This window comes from Paramormyrops kingsleyae, chromosome 8, assembly GCF_048594095.1.
Source record: "Paramormyrops kingsleyae isolate MSU_618 chromosome 8, PKINGS_0.4, whole genome shotgun sequence".
Classification (NCBI taxonomy): domain Eukaryota; kingdom Metazoa; phylum Chordata; class Actinopteri; order Osteoglossiformes; family Mormyridae; genus Paramormyrops; species Paramormyrops kingsleyae.
The window spans coordinates 25,466,177-25,490,212 of NC_132804.1; the positions used below are offsets into that span (position 1 = coordinate 25,466,177).

The 24,036-nt window shown below is 40.2% G+C and overlaps 2 protein-coding genes across 2 annotated transcripts in view; one reads left to right on the forward strand and one right to left on the reverse strand.

The window, feature by feature from the left end:
• Positions 1-12,506, reverse strand: part of matn4 (matrilin 4) — a 40,551-nt gene extending 28,045 nt beyond the window's left edge. Inside the window, exon 1 of the mRNA XM_023799527.2 lies at positions 12,347-12,506. The gene's annotated coding sequence lies outside the window, so the exon portion shown is untranslated. The remainder of the gene's footprint in view (positions 1-12,346) is intronic.
• Positions 12,507-18,113: 5,607 nt separating this feature from the next.
• Positions 18,114-23,107, forward strand: oser1 (oxidative stress responsive serine-rich 1). The gene is made up of 4 exons (XM_023799531.2): positions 18,114-18,452; positions 19,527-19,633; positions 21,342-21,452; positions 22,052-23,107. The coding sequence occupies exons 2-4, from the start codon at positions 19,557-19,559 to the stop codon at positions 22,782-22,784; spliced, it is 921 nt and encodes a 306-aa protein (XP_023655299.1). The 5' UTR covers positions 18,114-18,452; positions 19,527-19,556; the 3' UTR covers positions 22,785-23,107.
• Positions 23,108-24,036: the final 929 nt, after the last annotated feature.

The following is a 24,036-nucleotide window of genomic DNA, read 5'->3' on the forward strand; positions in this document are numbered from 1 at the left end:
TAGTTATATTTATTTTCAGATTCAAATTGTGCTTTTTTGTTCTTTTATATAAGAGCAGGGTTAGAAAATAAATCATAAATCAGGGAATTTTGGGAGTTTTTAAATTGCTGCCATGGAAGGATTTCACGACAATCCCGGTGTAAAATGTTTCCTGTGGATGTTGGGGGCTCAGCATAAAGTGTGTACCAGAATGGCAATTCATATCAGTCTTAAACTGGGAATGTGATTATATTATGGCAGCGTGATTGTATGTTGCCAAGGTGACTGGTCAATGTGAATATAATCATGTGCTGCGAATGTAATGTTTATTACAAATGTAATTACAGTAATTACACCTCAAATGCGATCGCACACTTTGAAGGAGATTGCTCATTGTGAATGTAATCACACATTGTGAGTATGACTTCATATCGTGAATGTGATTGTACCTAATGATTGCATATGTGACAAATAAAAGTTGAAAGAAATGCAAAAGATGCAATGATAATTACTGGATTACAATCATTACTGGAAACACAATCAATTAAAATACTACACAGATGATATATTAAATTTGATTAGTTACTATAATTTTGGAGGTGAGGAGTAATTTGAGGAGTAATTGATCTGTTGTTCCCATTCCATGTATTCCTACAATGCTGGGAGGAAATTTCAACCACAAATCAGTCTTTCAACCAGAATAATCACAGACAGCCACAAAACACAAAGTTTGTACGCTCAAGTTGGGGGGCGGGCAGTAAATTAGAGCAGCTGAAGAGGAATATTTGAAAATATGAATTCATTCTTTCCATGGCAAATGGCATGAGATTTTTTTCTAAAGAAAGAGTTTAATTAGCCTAGGTAATAAAATAATATTTAATTCTAGAACTAAGCGGTAGAACTTTTGTACATATTCCAATCATTCTAGTACAATTATTGGTAACACTTGAAGCTGTCATCTATAAGATATAGATACCTTCATAAGGAGTTATAATGGTCAGTATAATAACTGATAAAGCAATACTGCATCTTCTGTTGGCAGTCATGAGGCATTATTATGTTGATTATTATACTTTATATGCTCCAGTGAAGCTCTCATTTATAATGCATTATAGATACCTTCATAATGCATTATAATGATCAGTATAAGAATTATGAATGCTTTGTACTACATTTTGAAGGTATCTATAGTGCATTATAGGTGAGAGCTTCATATAGCATTCACAATGCATAATAAACATGGCTATGATGTATGCTTTTGTATAAATATTTATAGCCATGTTTATAATGCTTAATGAGCGCCATTATAATCATATATGATTCTCATAGACAGGGCATTTACAGAATGTGTTACCCAGTTATTTCAATTCCAGTTTCCAGTGTCACATTATTTTAGCCACAAAAGACCTGTAACAATGTGAGAGCTGAACAAATACAGTGGTACTTCGGTTCTCGAACTCACTAGAACTCGAATTTCTTGAAAGGTGAACAAACCAGTTTGACCTAGAACTCGATCTGAATATCAGAAGTCGAACCGTGAACGCTGACCTAAAATAAATTGTACGCGCCAGGAAATGAGTCATATTACAATGCAATTCTTACTTGAATGCCTTCTTCACAAGCTGGACGATTAACCAAATAAAGCAGTGCAACATTACAGTAACTAACAATAAATAAACCACTAACTTACGTGTACTATTAGAGCAATTATGTGATTTATTCAAACTTTATTTTACCAGGTAAAATAGCCTAACTGAAAACCAGTTCTCACTGCTTTACGTGATATTCGTGAGAAATAGCAGATTACACATCGGAAGTTCGGAACTGCCTGGGATACAAACGTCATGCGTGTAGCTAAACTCTTCAGCCAATAAGGGCAAAGATGTGTCGTCACGGAGGCGTTTCCAGTTTGTGCAGCCGGGTGAGAGGTCGCAATGCATCTAACCGTAATGCATTGCGTCAGGATCAGAATGCGTTGCTTTAAGCCAGCGCTGTAAGCAAATCGAAGGCACCCAGTGACCGAACTGCGGAAACAAACTGAAATGCATTCTTAATACAAAGGACTAATGACAACAACCAGAAACAGCTGATCACATGGGGATCCCACACGAGGTTAACGAGGGGGCGTGGCACACGGAAGGAGCGGACGATCGGGGCAGGACAGGGGTAATGTTGGGATAAGATCTTTATCATTTTGGAAGCCATTAAGAAAAAAAATGCTCTTCTTGTTTTATCCTGTTCATTTTGTGTTTAAATGCTAATATATATATGTGTGTGTGTAATTTTGGGGGGCCAAGAACCAATTAATTGGTTTTCCATTATTTCTTATGGGAAAAATTCGATCAGAACTCGAACTTTTTAGGATTCGATCCGGAGTCCGGAACGGATTAAGTTCGAGAACCGAAGTACCACTGTACAAGTAAAGTCTACAAAAACATTTACATACATATTTACATTACTCTTTTGTACTAAAAGATTAGGTACTTAATACAAGTCATTTCAACATCCTCACTTTTATACAGAGGATCTTTTGACAAATGAACAGGAAAAAATCCCATCGGAAGCCAAAAAAGGAACAATAACATAGACTTACTGCATTTAATGCGTCTTTCAAAATATTCTGTTAACATTATACTATCTGAGGTATCATGACTCACTGTAAAAGGGTACATGACACATCTTTAAAAGCATAATTTATTTACTCCTTGTTTGTTTTGAAGTGAGATGTCTCTTCAGCTATGGACTGCTGCCTATGAATTTGATTAAACATTTTTTTTTAAATTCCACACCACGGTTTATCATTCCGCAGTTTATTAAATGAGGCTAAATGGAGTCAGAGGAGTCTGAGATGGAGTGTCCTGGTGCCGTGCAGCTGTTCTGTCAGGCTCAAAGCTTAGACAGATAGTTATCATTAGGCCTGAGCAGATCATCATGCTGGCAAACAATAACAAAGGGCCTTTGTGCTACAGACTCTCTGCGCAATGAGCACTAGGATCCAAATACGCAAAGCTGACAAATCTTGTTTTGTAAAAGAGCCCTAGAAAGGTAGCACATCCAGCTCTCTGGCGGGGCTCAGTTATACTGTAGTAGGAAAACAACAGCAGAAAGTAGTTTGTAGAAGAAATGTTGTATCTTTATCCCAAAAAAAAGCTATCTCAAATTTTTGCGTTTTCAAAGCCGGAATATTTATGACATTTTTTAAATATATGCAGCAAATTTCATGCACATTTTATCTTAAAAACATAAATAAAATGACACAATAACAATTAATACCGTGGAAATAAATCTTTAAGAACATAGCTAGCTTATAAAACTGTCTGGATTAGCACTTTACAGTATCAAACTAATAAAAATATAGAAACAAATACAGACTATCGTTACTGTTCTGGTGTTGAATGACATCATCGTTGAGGACACTTGTTGGACAGGCTGCTTAAAGACAACGATAAGTTGTGTGCTCTGCATCCAAAACAAAACCGGGAGTGTGGACTGAAGCTTGGCACTCGCGACGCCTAGTTCTGGTGTTCTCCTGCTCCCTGTGGGCCTGTGGGCTCCTTCACGGGGAATAAAGAACACACTGTCCTAAAAGACCACGTCTACCGCCATTGATTTATCCACACATTTCATCGCCCTCGCATCAAACCAAAAAATTGCTGTCTGGTTGAATGCCGGACAACTGACCGTCGACATGGAGACATTCTGTACTTAAAAGGAGCTGTTTGACAAACATCGAGAAAATAAGTCTGGGAAAATATTCAAAACATGCACGTTTTGCTTCTTATGAGCAAGACACACTAAGCTGTGTCGTGGGTTGTGCTTGGCAGCAGTTTAGAGTGATACATTTTTTTAAAAGGATCAAGCAATTATATGTAACCTGCCATGACTTCAACTTCAGGCTGTTCAATCCTGTTGAAAATGTTCACAGTTTCTTACTTTTTCATGAAGTTTGTAATTTGCAAAATGTTCTTTACCTACGTACTTAAATACCTTAAAAATAAAGAATAAAATTATAATCAGGTCAGAGAAAGCCAGCCTACGAATTTTAATCAAATAACAAAAAATGTTCACAGTTGCTTTTTGGACATAATGCCTCTTGTAATGAGGGGAACCAGCATTTTACTGAAAATCTATTCATTTAGATTATCAGGCGATATTATTTGTGTGCAAACTTGTTTTTCATGTGCATAATATGACCTTATTACTATCTGATGCAGTGCCAGTGCAAACCAGGTGCTGAGAAATCAAAGCTTAGTCAAGAAAAAATTGACAAAACGGATTAAACAAATGATATGAGAACCTCGTTCAATGACAAACTTAAAAAAAAACAGTGCAACAGTAACTAAAACACAAGGATCAGCTCACAGTGACGCAACAATCAAAATCCCAAGACTGACACACATGGCTTCTGAGCCCTTTAGCCTTTAGCTACCCTTTTTAACCTCTTATAACCTTCCAGCTAGGGGAAGAGGAAGTTGGTGGGGGCGGGACCCACAATATTTAATTTGGCTTCTTTCATCCCCCAATAAATAGACCTTTGTATTTAAATGATAAGGTTCTGCCCCCCCCATAATCAAAAGCATGTCTTACGCCTCCTGCTAGATTCTAGCTCTTGGAGAAATTCTGGCTTGACTGACAAATGCGTTTCTGCAATAATCCAAACCCAACAAACATACCTGCAGACATGTGAACAAGCTTACACTTTTGAAAGAAAAAGTATGAGAAAACATAACAGTTGCAACTATTTTAATTGACCGAGTGTGCCCTTTGAATTGTGAAAACGCAGTACTAGTACCAGAACTAGTAATAGTACGATCATAAAATGGTGACTGCTGATCAAAGCATTTACACATGGAGATAATAAAAGTGTTTACACATGGAGTAACTAATACTATAATCTTTCCCAAAGGCCCAAACAGGAGAACTCTTTGTCCAAAATGTTATATTTCTGGGTGAAAAGATTATTCAGTAATAGTGACCGTCAGCAGTCAGTCTTTATAGACAGCGCTGCTTAACATTGTAATTGAATCGAATAACGTTATTTGGCAGCATGAAACCAAGCATTATGCTGTCCATCAGAGAGTCTTTGTATCCATTACTGTTATACTTCACCTACCTCTCCAGTTTAGGCTCCAATGGGAAATGTTTTTCCTCACAGGAAGAAGGTCTGCTTTCAGTGTCAATACACATGCTTGTTCCTTGCCACACACTCACACTTTCACACACGAGTTTGTTAGAGTCTGATGTGAGGAACACTGGTGGTTCAGCATGATCTTACCCAGCACACACCAAGACAGCAATGGAGATAGACTGTACCCACTGCCCTGGGAGCATCTGGCATTGCACATTGTCTGTGTACAGTCATTAATATTATCACTGATAATACTGTGCTAAAGGTTCCTGAATAACACACCTACACACACATTGTTTCCCAAAACAAAACAGAATATCAGAAAATGGGCCACAAAATTGGTCAAAAGAACAGCAAGAAATTCAACTAATTAACCTGGAAACTGGTCAGAAGGAGAGACATTGTGTATATGCATCATAATTTCCGAGAACGTCACATCAGTCTTCTGGAACATGCTGAAATATTTATTTAAAAAGATTAACTTATATCCATATTAATAAGCTTTGGCCTATATGATGCTATTTGGACTTCCTGTGCTGTCAAATCACTGGTTGTTTTCTCTTCAAGTCCCTCAAGAAACCATGAGTCTGACCAAGAAGAATACAAAAAACAATATAAATAATAGCCATTAATAATAATAGCCAACAGGAAAACTATTGCAACACTTAGCAGAGGTCTTGATCCTTCGAATTACGCTGTCAATTAGTCTCATTAACTAACAGCTGGGCCTCATTAACTGGACAGATTTGCATGGGGCAGGATTAAGGAGTACAATGTCAGCAAGCGCAAACCCATGCTGTCTCTCCTCACACGGCAAAACAAGGCACATATGCCCCCAGATGAAGCTGGCGGAAATTAAGGTACGGAGAGACCCCACGCTCGATGAGATCACACATGACCTCAGCACAAATGGGCCTTGTGTTCAACCCAAAGATGCAAACATCTGGGAACTTTAGCTTGGACTTGGCAAGAGCTTGGATGAGACATGGCACAAAGGACACCGGTCCAAATGAGATTGGATCTCTGTGGCCAGCGGCCAGATGAAGAGAACAGGATGGAGGAAAATCTGACCACATCCCACAGACAAACAGAACTCTGATGATCAAAATAAGACCACCTCAAGCAAACTATGAAGCAACACAAATCCACAGAACTGGATTGTGAATATCATGAATATCATATACCAAATTTTTATTATTATGCAAATATTATGTATTATATGATATTCAATTAGCATGTAAGTAACAATTGCATTTCTATTTATCTGTAAATAATTACAAAGAAAAACTATGGAGTAACAATAAACTTAGCAACACAAAAAGGATGCAGTGTAAAATAATTTGCTTAATTCACTCACTCATACTGAGAAATTCCTCTCATAAAGGGCCAAATTGCGCTTTGTGTTCTCAGCAAAGAGGTGGGTGGGGCTCCAGAAGTGAAAAGAAGCGAGATTATATGCTTCCTGGGAACGAGGGTATCAGGGCTCAAGGTTACCTTATGGCAGAGTACGACAAAAAAGGCAATAATAAAGAATACATATATTTTTATGCCAGAAAGGCAAATCAGTCATCGGATCCAAATATCATTTTACATTATCATGACAGTTTAACAGCTTTCAACCAAAATAATATCGTAGTATTAAAGTATTGTTTAAACATTTTTAAATCCATTTGGCTATTTAATACTGGAATAAAATTATATTTTTAGTTACAATCCAGCTTTTGTGACAGTAAATATCGCTTGATTTATCGCACAGTGTGTTATTTGGCGCGTGGAAGAGGCAGTTTTCAAAAAAAAAATTCAGTCTCGGAGACGCGTAACGTGCAATTTTATGGGGTCTGAATTTCCTCGGCGGTGAAGCAGGAATGTCAGAGCACTTCTTCGCCGCGGAATTTTCACGGGACGATTGGGGGGCAGAGGGGAGGGCATTGGGGGGGGGGGGCGCATAACGACAATGAACAAGTTACAGTCACTGGTGTGCGTCACTGTCATGGAAGGACGGAGCCGATTGGAATCTTTACGCGCCTTCTGCTGGTTCACTAGTGCAAAGCCGACACTGCAAAGGTGCTGCTCTGTGCTTAACCCCGAGAAACGATTGTGCGTCTCACTTATGCTCAAGAAAGTTTTGTAAAAAATAATCTTCACCTCAGGCTTCGTTATGAGTGGCCAAGAAAAACAGGGTAAACTTCTGGCGGTGGGAATGAATCTGCAAGTGGCTTTCGCTCCGCCGTTTCCTCCACATCTGTCTCTAGTTTCTGGCTGCCGTCATTTGGCTCCCTGCTGACTCTATTAAGCCCCAAAACTAATTTTCCCCAAGGTACCTACAGGTATATTTGCTGGCATCGGTGTCACAGGTATATACTCTGCTGTAAAAAGGCAAAACACCGTAATTGCATGTTTTATCAAATCAGGTCTCTCTGTTGTACCTCGTGACAAAATATATTACCATAACTACGGTGGAGTTTTTAAAGAAACAGTGTCGTTTACCCACCCACTGCACACACACTTATATGGGTGGTCCGTCAAAAATGTTGGAGCCCTTTTTTAAGTTTCAGTCTCAGTGTAGTTACTTGTGTTTTGCTTTTGCATGGCAGTACTGTATGCACCACAGTTAGTAGATTTCCAGCATATTTACACTGTATAATTCTTGGCATGCATTCTGGTAGTGCTTTAAAGAAACTCTTTTAAAAGCACTAAGTAAATAGATGTGTCAAAAAAAATCACAGAACCAAGTAACAGGTCAACTTTAATCTCTATATTTTACTATCACAAACTGTTCAATAAAATAAATAAAATATTCATGAAAAAATATGACAACATATTCCAGGTATCATGAAACTATATCATTTTACTTATCATACAAACAGACAATCATATGGTTATTTGGTTGATTTCTAAAATATATTAGTGGCCAATGCATGTTAAGTTTGTAAGGAGACATGAGAATGCTTGAGAAAGAAATCAGTTTTAAATGTATGCTAATGTGACGCGATTATCGATAGCCAGCGGACAAAGTGATCCCTTTGAAGGCCGACATCTAAGGAATGCCTACAAAGAAATTACAAAGGAAAGGAAGGAAAGAAAACAGCTCCGTCGAAGAGAGGGATTCTCAGAGGGATATACTTTACACAACGGTGAAAGGCAGGCAAATCGAGGCCAATAGCAAAAAGAAACTGATATCCAGACCAATATACAAGATGCATACCACATAAACAGCATCACATATGGAGGAAGTTTGAAGTCATTTATTAAGAATGTGTATTAAAATATTAACTGCTTATATATGAGATTACTCTCACATGAATTATTGTGTGGACACAGTGTTACATGATGCAGGACAAAGGATGCAGGTACAGGAACTGGGGCAAGCAAAACGGGTTTATTCACAAAAGGGCAACAGACCAGAAGGCAAAGGGATCGCGGGGGATCACAAACTGGGAGGACCACACAGGTAAACAGCACCAGGAACATTAATGTCAGGACTGGAGAGCACAGGACTGGGAAGCACTTTATTACAAGGACTAATGAGGGAGCAAACAAGGGGCAGCTGGAGTGAATCACACAAGGGCAGGAACGAGAGGTAAGACTAACATATAATAGGTGTGGCTCGTTAGGGCCATGCTAAGGTGAAAACAGGAGCGGCAGGGAGGCAGGGTGTGACACACAGGACTAAATTTGGGTGATGCCTGCAGATTTAATAAAATCCATCTGGCCCCAATGGCACTAATAACCTGGACATGAAGAGCTTGGGCTAGCTGGACAGAATCACAGAGCTGTGATCACTGACAGAATCGCTGGCTGTGCCTGACTTCTGGGGCTGCATCCTTCAAAGGACAAGGTCTATGTAGCCTTTGTCGGCTTTGTCCTTCAAAGGTTCCCGCAATGAATCTTGGAATCTTGGCAAAAGAAGGATGCATTCCTAGGCCTCATCTGAATGAGCTTTCAAAGTGGGACGGCTTTGTCATGCCGCTGTGATACATTCAGTCCTCGAATGCAGTCTTAGAAGGATGCAGCCCCTGAATTCGAACACAGAGGCTCCCACTTGGCAGACTTTTCACTTCTGGGTTAGGATTCAGTTTCAGTTCACTGTGCCTTCTTTAGCTGAAGGTTTTTCTTCATTTAGTTTCTGTCAATAAAGTTTTTTATTTTTGTACCACCACAGTCCTACACATTTCTCATAGTCACCATGAGGATGATGTCTGCAGCTAAATTTGTCACTATGTATTTTCAATAGCTCTCTGTGATAACACAATTAATATATATCAGAGATGCTGTTTTTTTTTTAAAGAAAAATCAGACTAATATGATGTTAATCTGGTATAAATGACACAGACGTGGGTTACACAATTTCATAAAAAAAATTAAGATCTGAAGGAATACACCACCAGAACTTGTAGGAAGTGTTTTAAGTTAAGTGAATTAAATGGATCTAATTTGATCTGAATCATCCTCAATATATCTTCAAAAAATCACATGTAATGATGTGAAGTCTATGAAAGGCAGATGTTGAGCTCACATTTTGAGAAATACAGCATTGCTACTTAATGCTCAATTTGATATGACTGAAAAGATCAAAACATTTGCTTTCATTTTTGCACTACTTCGCTTTAATCTCATTAGACCACAGTCTGAGGTCACTATATTGTCAAAGTTCTCTGAGTGTGAAGATGATGATCCTTTATATGCAAAGCCATCAATTAAACCATAATAATTCTGTGATTGTGTAAAGCTCTTTGTACAGTAGGGTCATGTTTGGCCAAATTAGTATTTTAAAGCTGATCTTGATAGAATAATTAACTCTGAAGTTGCTTGGTCAAGGCTGAGGTTAAACAAGAAAGCCCACTCAGCTGAAGTATCTTCCGGAACGTGTCTGGAATGTCCGGAACATTCCCCAGAAGGTTTAAACACAAGTGCACATTGACCTAAAAATCGTAGACAGTGATAACTCTACTGTCTGGATGTGGTGTGTCACGCTTCTGTGACAGTCTGTAAAACACAGCCCCCCCCCCCCCCCCCCCCGTATTTCACGGAAGGGTACAGGAGGCTCTAGCAACCTCACGGCTTCTGCCCCAAATGTTCACGGTTATTCATCTGTATGGAAGATGCAATTCTCTTGAATAATGCAGTTATAATTACAAGAGCTAGCTGTTTCAGCTCATCGATTCAGTGGGTCACAGCTGATGATGAGTGCAAGACATATGATTTGTGGAGGAAGCTATTGTAACAAATATTTGTAGCTCAATCTGATCCAATAATCCAACATCTAGCAGGGTTCATGGAACAAATATTGGGAGTAGCTTCAGGGCTTGTAAAATCGCTAGTCTGACATCCCAGGACAATCAAGTTTTCCTGTTGGGCTACCAAAATGTAACAACCTCAGAATTACCTATTAGAAATTATCCCTTAAGTGAAATAAAATTCCCCCATTTATTTGCCTTCTCTGCCCTTTTGACTTGCTATTCTGATTAAAAACTTTGACCATCGAGTTGTTTATCATTATGATGGATTGTCCGCTAGGAAATGTAGGTTACGCTTAAAGCCTTGATTTTTAGGCTTTATTTATCGCGCAATTGTCTTGCGCTGCCATCTTGGTGCATTGTCGGTCAAGGTAATAGAATTCTCTGAGCATGTTAAAGCAAGCAAGTTAAGTCAAGTACTGCTTTAATATCACACCAGACATATTCAGTACAGTGCATCTCGTGACTTAAAATAACATTATATAAACATTATATAAAAGAAAATTAAAAAGCAAACAATATAAAGAGACAACGGATATTACTGGATGGGACACATGCACAGTGAAGGCGAAATGGTGACATGCTGCCCATTAATCATTATGAGGATATCATTAATTAGCTTTTTTTTTTTTTTAAACGTTGTGGGTAACACTGAAGCAAAAGAATGCAACTGGAGGTTTAATTCCTTGATTTCTGGCTGGGTAGAAAAAAATCAGAGGAAAAAGCGTGGTGAAAATTTCAGTGCATTCATGGATATGACCCCCCATGGTTACACGCCTGGTCGAGGTCAGGAGGCTATAACAGGTAAGCAGGGGACTGACGTACATTATGGGCAGGAGGAAGAGAAAAGGAGTTCACAGAGGTTTGGGAAGGTTCAATGAAATAGGCCTTTTATTCACCCAGAATCAGCGCATTGCAGATAATCATGCCAATAGCCTCTTAGGAGAATCAGGGACAAGGATGGTGTCAAAGGGAAGAAACACAACAGATCTTAAGGTCCCTAAACCTAATTATTAAGAAGGGGGAGAAAAAATGAAAAACCTACTTACCTCCTACACAAACAAAACCTAGAAGGGTTAGGCACCCGCCCACTTTCCTAGTGTGGCTTAATAATAACCCGCTATGTGGATATGTAGGCCTGCACCTAGCACCATGCCTTGCCAGTCCCATTCCCCATGCATATGCGCCAGGTGAAAGACATCTGATACAACACAGAGCATTAAGCAAGCACAACAAGACCTTCTCAGGCTTCAGCCAAGCCAGCTTGCCATCTCTATGGCTGCAGGCATCTTTTAACTTTCTGCTCCTCCCACATTACAGGCTATTTGTGGAGCAACACCAACTGGCAGAAATTCCAACCAATCATGGGACCAAGATCAGACAGAAGGTTAGGGTTAGGGTTAGGCCTGCACTCATGCTTATTCATTTTCATTAATTGTTATATTGTAGCACTCGGTAAACCCAGGCATCACGGGGCCAGTAATGAGACAAGACAGCTTCAATTAAACTCTTTTATTCATCGTCCTTAAAAGGACTGACCACAACCATCAAGCACCAACTCACCCAGACTATGCACTCACACTGCCCACTAAGCTGGTTACCCTAACTACTCACACCACTATTTACAACATATAAGATGGTGAACTGGCTTTCCTGAAGCCTGAGAACATCTTGTTGTCCTTGTCCCTTTTTGCCCTAAGTGGCTAGTGGTATGGTTAATTAACATTAATGCTACAATTCAATAACACCGCAATACATGACAAATACATGGAAGCATTTACATTATTTACACGGTTAGCACGGGTCCAGCATGCTGTGATGCCTGATTGGAACTCCCAGTGCTACACTGCCCCCTTCCTAAGGGGTTACCCATTCTGGGACCCCCCACAAAGTCTAGCAAGCCCTCTGAGAAGTGGTGAGCCCTCCACGGCCGCAGGGCACCAAATCCCCCCCTGCCGTCAAGGGTCGACAGTCCCAGCTACCACCACAACCAGTCCCCTACCTCAGCTCCAGATTGAGTCCCAGGGATCCGGTGGCAACCCAGTGTTCCCTCTCTAGAGACAGTAGAAGCTGTCTGCTCACGAGCACCCAGCAGCTGGGGACCACTGGTATAGTCATGCTGCTATTGGACGCTGGTACTGCCCCTAGCTGGGCCTCCACAGCACCACGAGCCTCCTCGCAGCCAAGTAGCACTTTCTCATGGTCAAGTATCGAAGCTTCCACTGCCTCGGCCTGCTGTTTCTGGCTGTCGCGCTCGCGCTCCCAGCTGGCCAGCTCATCACGCAGCTGATCCCAGTCTTGCTGGCCCTACTGCTGCTGTTCATCAAGGTTACAGCACTGCTGAGCCAGCCGGGACTCCAGCGTGTGGCACGCTTCCTCACAGCTGGCAAGCCGAGAGACCCTGCCGGCCAGCAAATGATCAGAGTCCCCAGATGCTCCCACCTTCCTCATTTTCTGACATTGTCTTGGATAGGGGTCTGACAGGCTGTCAGGGGTGGCTTGAGGGTGCACTGCACAAGTCTAGGGTACTTTGGAAGGACGGGGTGGAGCCTCCCTCACTGCGTCGCCCCCCCCCACTCATCCACTGGCAGCTTTGGTGCGGCCTTCTGGGCAAAAGTGTGCCTGGTGTCCATTCTTCCCACAGCACTTCCTATCCCAGAGCCTGGGGTCCGGTCCGGCCTTGCCAGGAAATCGCTGTTGCCGCTCTCGAACCGCCGCTTTACAGACACCTTCTATTCTGCCAGGCTGAAGCGGGCTGCCAGAGCAATGTTAAGGAGAACCCATTCCAGTAGCACGGGGGGGGGGGTCGCTTCTGGCACCCCCACTTCTGACACCAACGTAGCGCTTTGCAGACCCAGGCATCGCGGTGGCAGTAGCTAGATGACATGACTTTGGTTAAACAGGGGCCCCCTGGGTACCCCCAGCACTGCAAAATGTTGTTTATTGTTATTTTCATCATGCAATGGTAAAACTAAGGATTTATGTTGCTCTGTGTTGAGATGTTAATCTTACAGTGTTGTACCTATTGTTGTTATTACAACACGCTAATTGTTGATCAATGTATATGCGCAGCTGCGAGGACTCTCTGAGGATTTGTTTCTTCTTGCATTCCTGTCTTGACATCCATGATGGTGCCCGTTAATGTTGCCTCTGTCATACATAGTGGTTGGTTTCCATGTCAATTTTGATCATTGCTTTCCATACATTTTTTCTGTAACCACTTGTTCTATGCAGGGTTGCACAGCCTATCAAGGAGGCTATTGGTACAAGGCAGGGAACAACTCATGATGGGATGGCAACCCACTGCAGGGCACACTCACACACCATTCACACCAACGGGCAATTTGGTAACACCAAATAACCTCAGCATGTTTTTGGACTATAAGGGGAATCCCCATGATGACACAGGGAGAACATACGAACTCCACCATGACAAAGACTTGAACCCTGGTCCCAGAGGTGTGAGACAGCAGTGCTAACCACTGTCTTGAGTATATATACATTTAAAATTGCCTTTTCTAATTAGTGCTAGTCTAAATACACTGCCCGGCCAAAAAAAAGTTGCCATTTGAATTTATATCAGCAAATACTTAAGAGCCAATGGCTGGATCATTATTACAGCTCAGCAATGTTATACCTGATAAAGTAAAGTCAGCTGAGTACCTGAATCTACTGGCCAGGTTACACCTCCATCCATCATGAATGAATTTTTTTCTTCCCTGTTGGGATGAGCATATTCTAGGACGAGAAAGCCAAGATTCATCAGGCTTGAATTAGTAGTTCAGAAGCAGGAAGCATTTTCAAATATGACTTTGTCACCACAGAGTTGTGACCTTAACCTCAATGAAGGTCTTTGGGATGTGCTGAAGGAGGCTTTATGATGTGGTTCAACTCACTTGTCAATACAAGATCTCGGTGAGAAATGAATGCAAATCTGGACAAAATTAAAGGGTGAGATAAGCTTGTGGAAAATTTTGTAAGCCCTGAGTTTGCTAAATTAAAGCCGTGCCTACACTATCAGAGCGTTTTAAATATAACACCCCATCGTAATGGCTACTCAAAGCTTCAGCTGTTTTCAGTCTTACTAGTAGTAACATTTATCTGTAAAATCACAGGTAAAACAGTCAATCAATCAAATATTATTTAGCATATCATTTTTAATGCTAGTATTTCACAAGCACAGGTGCATTTTGGTGGGACAGATGTTCAGAGTTGAAGGTAAACAGACTGGACTACCTATCAATCTCAGCATTTGCCCTCAACAAAAAGGTACGTTGCAAGGCAGGACATCACCAGCACTCTCCACCAGTTTATTGGCTTGAAAAGCAGAGGATACTGAGTGTTAGGTATCTACTGTTTTCTTGAAGTTTTAGAAAAATGGATGCAAAGGTGTGGGTGTGGTACGTGGCTCTGTAGGTTAGGACTCAAGGTCACCAGTTTAAATTCTGTGGTAGGCAGAGTAAGTTGTCCATTGGACCCTCGGGCAAGACCCTGAATCCCAGTTGCTCCAGGGACTGGCTGACCCTCCTTTTGCAATTGTACCTTGCCAAATAAACAGAGGCTTTGTGGCACTTATCGTAAAAAGTGCTTGTAATAAAACACGTTTAGTCCTGTTTGGAGAGGTACCTGTAGCAACAATTCCTGCCTTAATATAATGTCGTTTTTCCAAGGATAATGATTCCCAGTGTACTGCTCTTTAACCATGTGACACAATGACCACCTACATGTTTTTGGAGCACCTACATATGTAGGCTTCCATCTTAAATGTTTTCAAGACAATTTGATGTCAGGCATTGCAAATCTCAGCCAATCACAACTGCTCTGATTACCCATAAGCCCCTCCCTGCAAGAACCCCTTCTTCTCACACTCTTCTCTATCTGCAATGTTTTGCATGTCAGACCAAATGGGCACGTCAAACCACAACAGCGACCAGAATGAAAACTTATAAAAGCCTTACTGTAGTGTCACTACTCTTCAACACCTCAACAATTGTGCCTATTATTATACAGGCAACTTTATACATAAGCACTCATTTGTAACAGTGACATACATGATAATAGAATGAGCTGATGTTTTTAAACGTTGCATTATTTAGGTTTGTTACATAGGGTACATACATGAAACTTGTAATCATGACTGACTGATGTAATGTTTCCTTTTTACTTTATATCACCTCTATGCATATTTCATATGCACTGGATCCAGAGTAGTTGTCTCATTAATACAGTGGCTGATATAAAAATTATCATGTTGTTTATGCTATTATATAATAGATATTTTTAACTATTTATATATGTGCTTTTATAACTTAGAGTTATAAAGAAGTACAAACTTTATGTACATTTTTTTATAATGAAGTAAAAAAAAATTTAAGGTAAAATCTTTTATTATTGACTCATGGCTTATAGCCATGGTGAAAAACATAATGAATGGATTTTTGAATAAGTTCCTTTTTTATTTGAATAAAGTCTCCTATCAAACTACTGTACATTCTTCCTACATTGTATTGTAAATCAAAATTACTCTTAAAAAGTTAATAAAAAAATAAACTTCTGGAAACATGTGGCTCTTTGGATGCAAAGCAATATTTTTATACTTTGTTTTTTATATGTTTTCTCTAGGTAAATATTTCTTCAATATTCCATGTAAAGTGTGACAGAGAAACGTTTAAATATGACACCTTTTCATAATGAAAAATATATTCAAAAAAGGATTGGAATAGCCAACGGATGACGAATAGTCAACACAAGAAAACCCCCACACATGACCATCGGGCTTTGAGTCTTTTTCCATTTGTTTACTAGGTCTTCCATTAACTTCCACACTTGGCATTCATTATTCCTCCCATTTATCTGTGTCAGATGAGCAAGAGGTTAAAAACAAGTTGAACATATAGCCTAAACAGTATATTTTAAAGGTGACCGAACACTGTGGCACTGCTTAACTAAAGTTAAGGTCTGTTTACAATTCTCCTTAGCTCCAGATTTTCATGTATACAAAAACAATGTGGTCGCAGAGCAGCTTACACAGGAACAGGTCGTTTTTATTGAACCTCCTTCTGAGATATTAAATCCCACATGCCTGAATCTGAAGGAGAGCTGTGTGCATCTCATAGTGATGACAATTCTTTTATATTCTGACATTGACTAAACACAGCCCTTTCTAGTACCCAGAGTTAGTATATTGGGGGGGATAGATGTAACAATAAAGTTGTTCAATTTTGTCTTTGTACTTATTCTATGAAGAAGTGACACACTTTAAAACAGTGTTTCTCAACCCGGTCCACAGGAACCCCCAGACAGTCCACATCTTTGTTCCCTCCCAGCTCCCTGTCTGGGAGCCCCCAAAGGCCAGATTGAGAAACACTGCTTTAAAAGAGCAAAACCTAATTCCTATAGTATGTCTGTCATTGGTTCTGTAGTGCCATCTACTGGGAAGAAATGAATAAGCAGCTCTCTTTTGAGTCATTCTCAAATTGGTAAAAAAAAATGTCTATAATGTGTGATTCCGGGTGTCAGTGTTTGAGTCCTGCATTGGATTGGTCTCCCGTCCAGAGTGTCCCCCAGCCTTGTGACCCACGCTACTTGAGATAAGCTCCCTGCAATCCTGGACTGGAAAAGTAGCTGATGGATGGATGGATATAGAGGGTTGGTTAGATGGGTTTGAATAGGTACCTGTAGAAATGACTGACACAAATGCAGTTTTCAAGCAAAATATGTGAGATTACTCATTTTTTTAAATGTAGATCTAATTTTCAACAAAATGTTAAGAACTTCAAACTTATTTTGTATTAAGTCTTTTCAAATAAAACATGGAATTTCCTTTATATACAGTACGTATGATACACTGCACAACTTAAATTACCTTATAATGTGGCACAAGAATTATGAAATCTTTTATTCATTTCCACATTTTAGTTCTGTGGTCCCTTTAAAGGTCATATTAAGCGAAAGTTTAGGCCACTTAAAATTAATAAATTGTTTTACATGGCCGCCCGCCTCAATTTTTTGGTGCCGCCTCGATTTTTTTTATATTTTATATTTTTCAAAAAATCCGTTTTTTTCACCTCAAAAGCTGTCAGAGATTGTCAATACGCAGAGATCGTCAATACGCACGTACGTCGTTTGAAATCATCTTGTGTTTCTCTCAAACTGGCTGCCGTAAGTGAAAAATCTTGAATGTCAGCCTCGGATTTTTCCACTTTTTATTGTTTGCACCGTTGAGAGTTTAAAATGTTGAGACACTGACAGAATAATTTTTTTTTTCTAGTTTTAGTATATCTCTGTTGCCGTTCGTCTTTTCGCTAAAAATATAAAATATAAAATATAAAATCCCCTACTCACCAATATTTTAGAAGTTTGAGTCATGTAAAACAATCTATTAATTTTAAGTGGCCTTAGTAAAACTATGGCATATTGCTGTTATGGTAATGTCATAGTCGTAGAATTTAAGCAAAATTCTTCCACGTATTACCCTAATTCTTAAAATCCGCAAAGATCTATTTTTTTAAAAAGCACGTACACATGTCCGACCTGCGTTAATGAACTTTAAATAGCATGATTTTAAAACATATTTTATTTTTCTAATTCACACTGGGGAACAGATGTAGCAGGAATTGTAATACAAATACTGCTTAAACTCATAAATGGACTAAACACAACCGACCTTCATATCGTCAAACCAGTCGTACGGGTATAACTCGAAGTCTAGTGCACTTTGGCTACCAGAGCCCACGTGACTAACCAGAAACAAATCACATGACCTTGTACGATGAGGTAAGGAAAGACGGCTTCATGCGCTCTACGTCAGCGTAATGTGCGCTGTTGCAGAGTCACTGCTAGTGCATCGAGTGTAAACAAGAGCTTGACAGAAGAAAAGTCTAGAAGTGCTCATTTCACTATTGTTTACCATATCGTTTTTACAGTTATAAGAAATATATAAAGCTGTGGGGCTTGATGATTAAGGTGGAGCAACCGTAGAGGAACTTCGACAAAATACAGTGGGTCAGGACAAGACAAAAAAAAGCGATCTGTAGCGGCGAGTGGCTGGAAAGTCCCTGTATGCCCAGGCCTGCTGGGTCCGGACCGCGGGCAGGAGCCCCTGAAGCGTGAGTCTAATTTTGTGCTTGAAAATTCCCCACGGATGGTATCTGTCTCAAATGCGTCTAGCCGTACGTATAGGCCCGAGTCTAGATCGCGTTCCCGACGCTGGGAGTGTGAATATCACAGCGTGACCGTTGCGGGACCGAGTTCCGTCCCTCGTTGGGTGAATTCTCGTCGCGTACGGATTAATTGCACCGGTTCCTTTCGGCCATCTGTGCTCACCACCCTAACGTCCAGCTGGGACGAGGCTCTTCGGGCTCCGCGGTTCGCGGCGAGGCGGCGCTGGCCGAGTTACGCAACCCTCCGAGGAGTTGCATTGTGGCTCGGCGCTGGCGGCTGCTCTGCTTGCTGGGCTCTTTTCTCCTCTCGTTTTCTATTTAATAACAAGTTTTGTTAACGGAACCAGTCATTTACATTCATAGCCAAACCACACTTTTAATTTTTAATTTTGGGCGCCAAATGCAGATCCATATAAGTCCTGAGAGCTGCACCTCCCCCTTTTCCAGTGTGTTTTTTTATAATTATTATTTTTAAATGGCAGTTACTAATCAGTCAGTATAAATGCGTAATTTTTGATACCTTTAGTTGTGTTTTACATCCACTCTTAAAAGGATTATGGTGTATATTTGGACCGATTACTAAAAAAAAAAAAAAACGTAAAACTGCTGTTTTTTGAACCCCCCCCCAGTGCGATGGGTAGTTCACCTGTGACACCCCTTGCAGACCAAGCGTGTGCTCAACACTTTCTTTATGCATAGCTAGATTCGCATATAATATTAAGATGCTAATAGAAAATAATGGTAACATCTCTTCATGAATATTATGTACTGCATGGATAAGGATGGAATAGTCTGTCGTAAAATACTTTTGAACTCGTCTACTGTGCGTTGTCAGTTGTCAGGCAAAGTAAATACAAATATTCAGACTTGTCAGACAGGACACTCCTAGGTCAGGTGAAGACTAATGACTCACACCGCTTAATGAATTCACTTTTGAATCATAGCATAGGTATTAATGACTCATATGCTTATATATCTACACAGAGCTTGATATTAAAGAGTGTGATGCATGTTCTTTAGAGTGGTTGTTCCCGGTGAGGTTTTCCCACGATGGAGTCTGGAGTAAAGGACCGCGAGGAAGAGACTCTGCAGACGGCTTTCAAGAAACTCCGGGTCGATGCTGAAAGGTCCGTGTTATCTTCATCACGCGCTTCGTCGTAACACAATTTTATTGCCACGTTATTCACATCTGATTGTTCTTTGCACCCTGCTGCTGTCAAAGTGAATGTTTTTCCCAACTGCTTCCCATTAAAAAGCATAGCTTGTATAGCAAGGCCATAGTTATAATATTTACTGGGGGAGACACATCCCCACCAATATTCAGATGCGCTCACAATACCCCCCCCCCCCCATATATATATATATATATATATATATATATATTATAATTATGGCCTTATTCCCCCCCTCCCCCCCCCAGTGTTGACTATATGGCTACGAACTTGGTATACAAGCTTTAAATGATTCTGGCAAGTTACCTCCAATAATGGGAGGGCTTTTGACAGTTATATAGCTAATGTTTTGATGGATAATAGTGGCTGTTTATAAATGCATACACTAGTTGAAAATGTCATTTATAGTATCTGTTAAATATCTTTAAAGGATTTTTTGTAGGCAAGCAAAATATTTTAGTAGATTACTAGAATATAAATAGTGCTGTGAAATACACCTTTATAACCACGGAATTCTTTTAAAGCCGAAATCTGTCATACATCAGAAATTACAGAATAATTGAAATTTGCATATTACAGCTTGATTATCTATCAGAGTTTTATTGCTCATTTCATAAAGGCCTCATCATAATTCTTTTGCAAAATGTCAGTATCTTATAATTTGCTCCTTTGACCTACAAACTGTTCAAATGCAGGCTAATTGTAATAATTCAATTGAAAAAAATCTAGTGAAAAATTTTGTCATTTAGACCAGATGTGTGTACCAGCTCTAATTTGATTGTATTTCTACATTCCCTAGTGTAATATTTACTCATTGTAACAACCTCCCCTAATGGCATTTTTAAATGCCTCTATAGCACAGTAGCATATGGGCCACTTGACAGGCTGTGGATTGATTAATCTGAAGAGCAGCAGAAACGTTGTGCTTATGATTCCTCATTACAACCAGGTTGCCTGTATATTAATTGGCAAAAACTCTTTTGAAATTACCCTAATATCATTCTGAAGGAATAAACCAGGTCATTCTAGTACATTCACTTCGTTGAGTTTTTTCCTCCTGATTTATAAAAAAATAAAAAATAAATAAAATCCCTGTTAACTTATTATAGATATATTATTGACTTCTGGATATAATAGAGCATATCATTAAAGAATAACAATATTGCTACTGTAAGCATGTTATAGATATCAGTTCAGTCTGCTATGGAATACCTGTAATTGCAGGTAAACATTCATACGGTAACAGACTGGCAGAAGAGTGCTATTTGACATTGTGATTTGTTAAATAGATTTAAAGTAGTAGTCTATGTTATGCCACTTTATTGGAAACTCATATGGCATGTAGACTTCTATAAAAGATGGGATAGTGCGTAGTTTTGTTTGTTTATTTCAGCTCCTAATTCCCCCACTATTTATGTTCTCTAAACTGGAGTCCGTCACAGATCCCTGCATTTGCATGTTTCCCACTTATCTGCATGCGATTGATCTGGGTGCTCGCCCTCGCCAATGCATACATCTGGTCTTCTGTGCCTGGCGTCACACTTGTCTATGGTGTGGACGTGTTGTGTCATGCACTGGCTTTTCATTATGTGAAAGTGAGTCTATGACCACATCATATTTCTGTTCCCCCCCCCAAAAGCATGAATTGTCATCTGTCTTTCAGCTCCATAAATGCGGTGCATGTTTGTGAGGCCGTGACTCAGAGGACAGCAACTCGGGCAAATTGTGATGGCGCCAAGGCTAAAGTGGCTAGTCCCAAGGAGAACTGGCACGGGTAACATGCAGATTTTTGCTTGAGCTGTGTTGTAGCAGGGAGGGGCTAGAGGGAGGGGCTTGTACCTCAAAGGCCATTAGTCCAAGTCTAAGAAGGGGTATTACTACAGTTTTTGTTTTTAGAAAGGATGACCGAAAATGGTCTCTAGTTGGCAGTACAGGTATATCTTAATTTATGTAGAACTTCCTTGCGTAAATCTGTATTTATCTTAAAATATCTAACATTAGCACTTCTGTAAAAAATGTAGCAAGGTGATATCGCTGAAAATATATTTAAACTTTATTGTTTGTTTATTAAGTATTCTTTAGTTTGTATCACTAGTAATTTTGGTTTTATGTGTTTTTTTGCTATAAGGTATCGAATGATATGGGAAGGTAAATCCAATTAATGTGAAATTTTAGTTGCATAGGGTGTTGTGGAATGGATTATTTCGAACTGCCTGCATTATTTATTTATGTATTACTTATGCTAATGAAATAGTAATTTTCTAGGAACTTATAGCCCTTCCGAGAGATCCATATCCTTCTGATTCATTCATGTCTTAAAAATCAGTGTCTCACACTAATGGAACGGATTCCTTTCCCTCCCTCCAATGACAGATGCATGCGGAAACCATCTCGAGGTGGAGTTAGGAGCCAGAGACGGAGGCGTTCCAAGTCTCCCATCCTGCATCCTCCGAAATTCACGTACTGTAGCTCCAAGATGTCGCCGCCGGCTGGCCACCTGAAGCACAAAAGCTTGTCGGAATGCGAGGACAGTACAGCCGTCCTCGGCGTCCCTGCCAAGAAGGAGCTGCTGTCTTTGGGCCAGTCCTCTCCGGTGTTTGGGGCAGCCGGATATGAGCCGTATGCCCACAACACTCAGGGATCGGCCTCGAAGATCAGCCTTAAACAGTGTGATCCTGAGGCCGGGACGAGCATCCCGAGCATGAGTCTGGGAGCCTCACTCCCGTCGGAGAAGGCGATGAGCAGTGCAGCCTCGTCCGACTTCCAGTCCCTGTCCAAGCTGCATGACGCGGGAGTGTGCCCATGTCCCGAGAAGGAATGCCAGTGCCAAGGCTGGGGAGGCGTGGAAGTGTACTCCTTCACCGGCCTCCGGGACGTCATCTCTGAGTGCGAGAGGAACCTGTCAGGTGTCGAGGATGCGTATCAGACTTCCCCCAACCGGCGGACTGCCTGTCCTTCCGGAAACTCCGGATCCCCGCGCTCCTGCTCTGAACAGGCACGCGCCTATGTGGATGATATCACGATAGAGGACCTGTCAGGATACATGGAATATTACCTATATATTCCCAAGAAAATGTCACACATGGCAGAGATGATGTATACTTAGGAGAAAAGTATATTGCTTTTGCTGATAACTGTCAGTCCATCCCATCATAGAGTAATCGGTTTACTCTGTGTTTTTTCTTTTTCCCTGTGTTCAGAAATAGTGGTGAAATACACATCAAGAATTTCTAACAGCGTTTTTTCCTTCTTTTTGTTTCTCTGAAGACATTGGTTTACATGATACAGTTTTGCCAAAGCTATTGCGAATACTACAGATGTGATTTATGGTATGTGCTAACTTGTTATGCCAATTTAAATTATATTTTTCATGGCCAATGCTGTCTCTGCAGTTTCCATTTCACTTAATAAACATTTTTTTGAAAACGGTTTCTTGCCCTGAGATGCCCAAATCCTTATTTCAGCTAATTAAATTTAATTTCGATTACACTGCTGCTTATTTGTAATTGTTGGAGAGTATTACTGCATCCACGAATAATTGCTTTTTTATTCATTAAACAAGTTGTCTGGCAGTTGGCCAGATGACGCTAAAGTGAAGTAATGCAGCGGAAAAAAAACTCGGGTATTGCTTACTTATGTTCGGTAATATATTTAGTCCATTAAACTGGACTTGCTTTAGGTTCAATTATACGTATTTATTTTTCAGTCCCATATAATAAATTAAGTGTTAAGCTGTAAAAATTAACTTCTATCTGCGGTTGCGTTAAACAAGTTTGGTTTTAATGGACAATTTTAACCAAGTTTCTTCTCATTTCAGTGTTGGTTTAAAAATCTTCAATTCCTTTTCCCACGTTGGTTTCCTTTGAGTCACGTGATATGTCACAATAATCTCATTTTACTGCACTTAATTCAAAAGTGTTCAGCTGGTAGTCTTAGGAGATTCACTTAGGGTAAATTTGTGACGTTTAAGTCCCCCGTGTTGTGTCGGATCGGTGCCTTTCCGAGCCCCACGCTTCCTGCGATCGGTACCGGTCACACAGACCCTAAAAACACCGCATATATGAAACTCCCACAAGCACATCATATGGGGGAAAATGGCAATAAGAAACCAATCTCAGTGGATGTAGATATATCCACCTTTTATGGCGCGACAGTATTCTGACGTATTAAATTTGTTCAGTGCTTCTAACTCCTTATATGTTCCGTTTATGATCATTTTCTTCATGCAACCATTTACGCTCTTCGTCTTTTACGTTTCCTAAAACACGTCTTTTAACGTTTAATCATCACCACGATTATACTTTGAACTATTTGAAACTATAATTTTCTTCTGTGAAATGTAAAGCTCTGAACGAGGC

Excerpts from the sequence above, each read along its gene's own strand:
- oser1 (XM_023799531.2), top strand. The coding sequence starts at position 19,557 with ATGGAGTCTGGAGTAAAGGACCGCGAGGAAGAGACTCTGCAGACGGCT. Across the intron at positions 19,634-21,341 it reads CTCCGGGTCGATGCTGAAAG|CTCCATAAATGCGGTGCATG; the intron begins GTCCGTGTTATC and ends TCTGTCTTTCAG. Across the intron at positions 21,453-22,051 it reads CCCAAGGAGAACTGGCACGG|ATGCATGCGGAAACCATCTC; the intron begins GTAACATGCAGA and ends CTCCAATGACAG.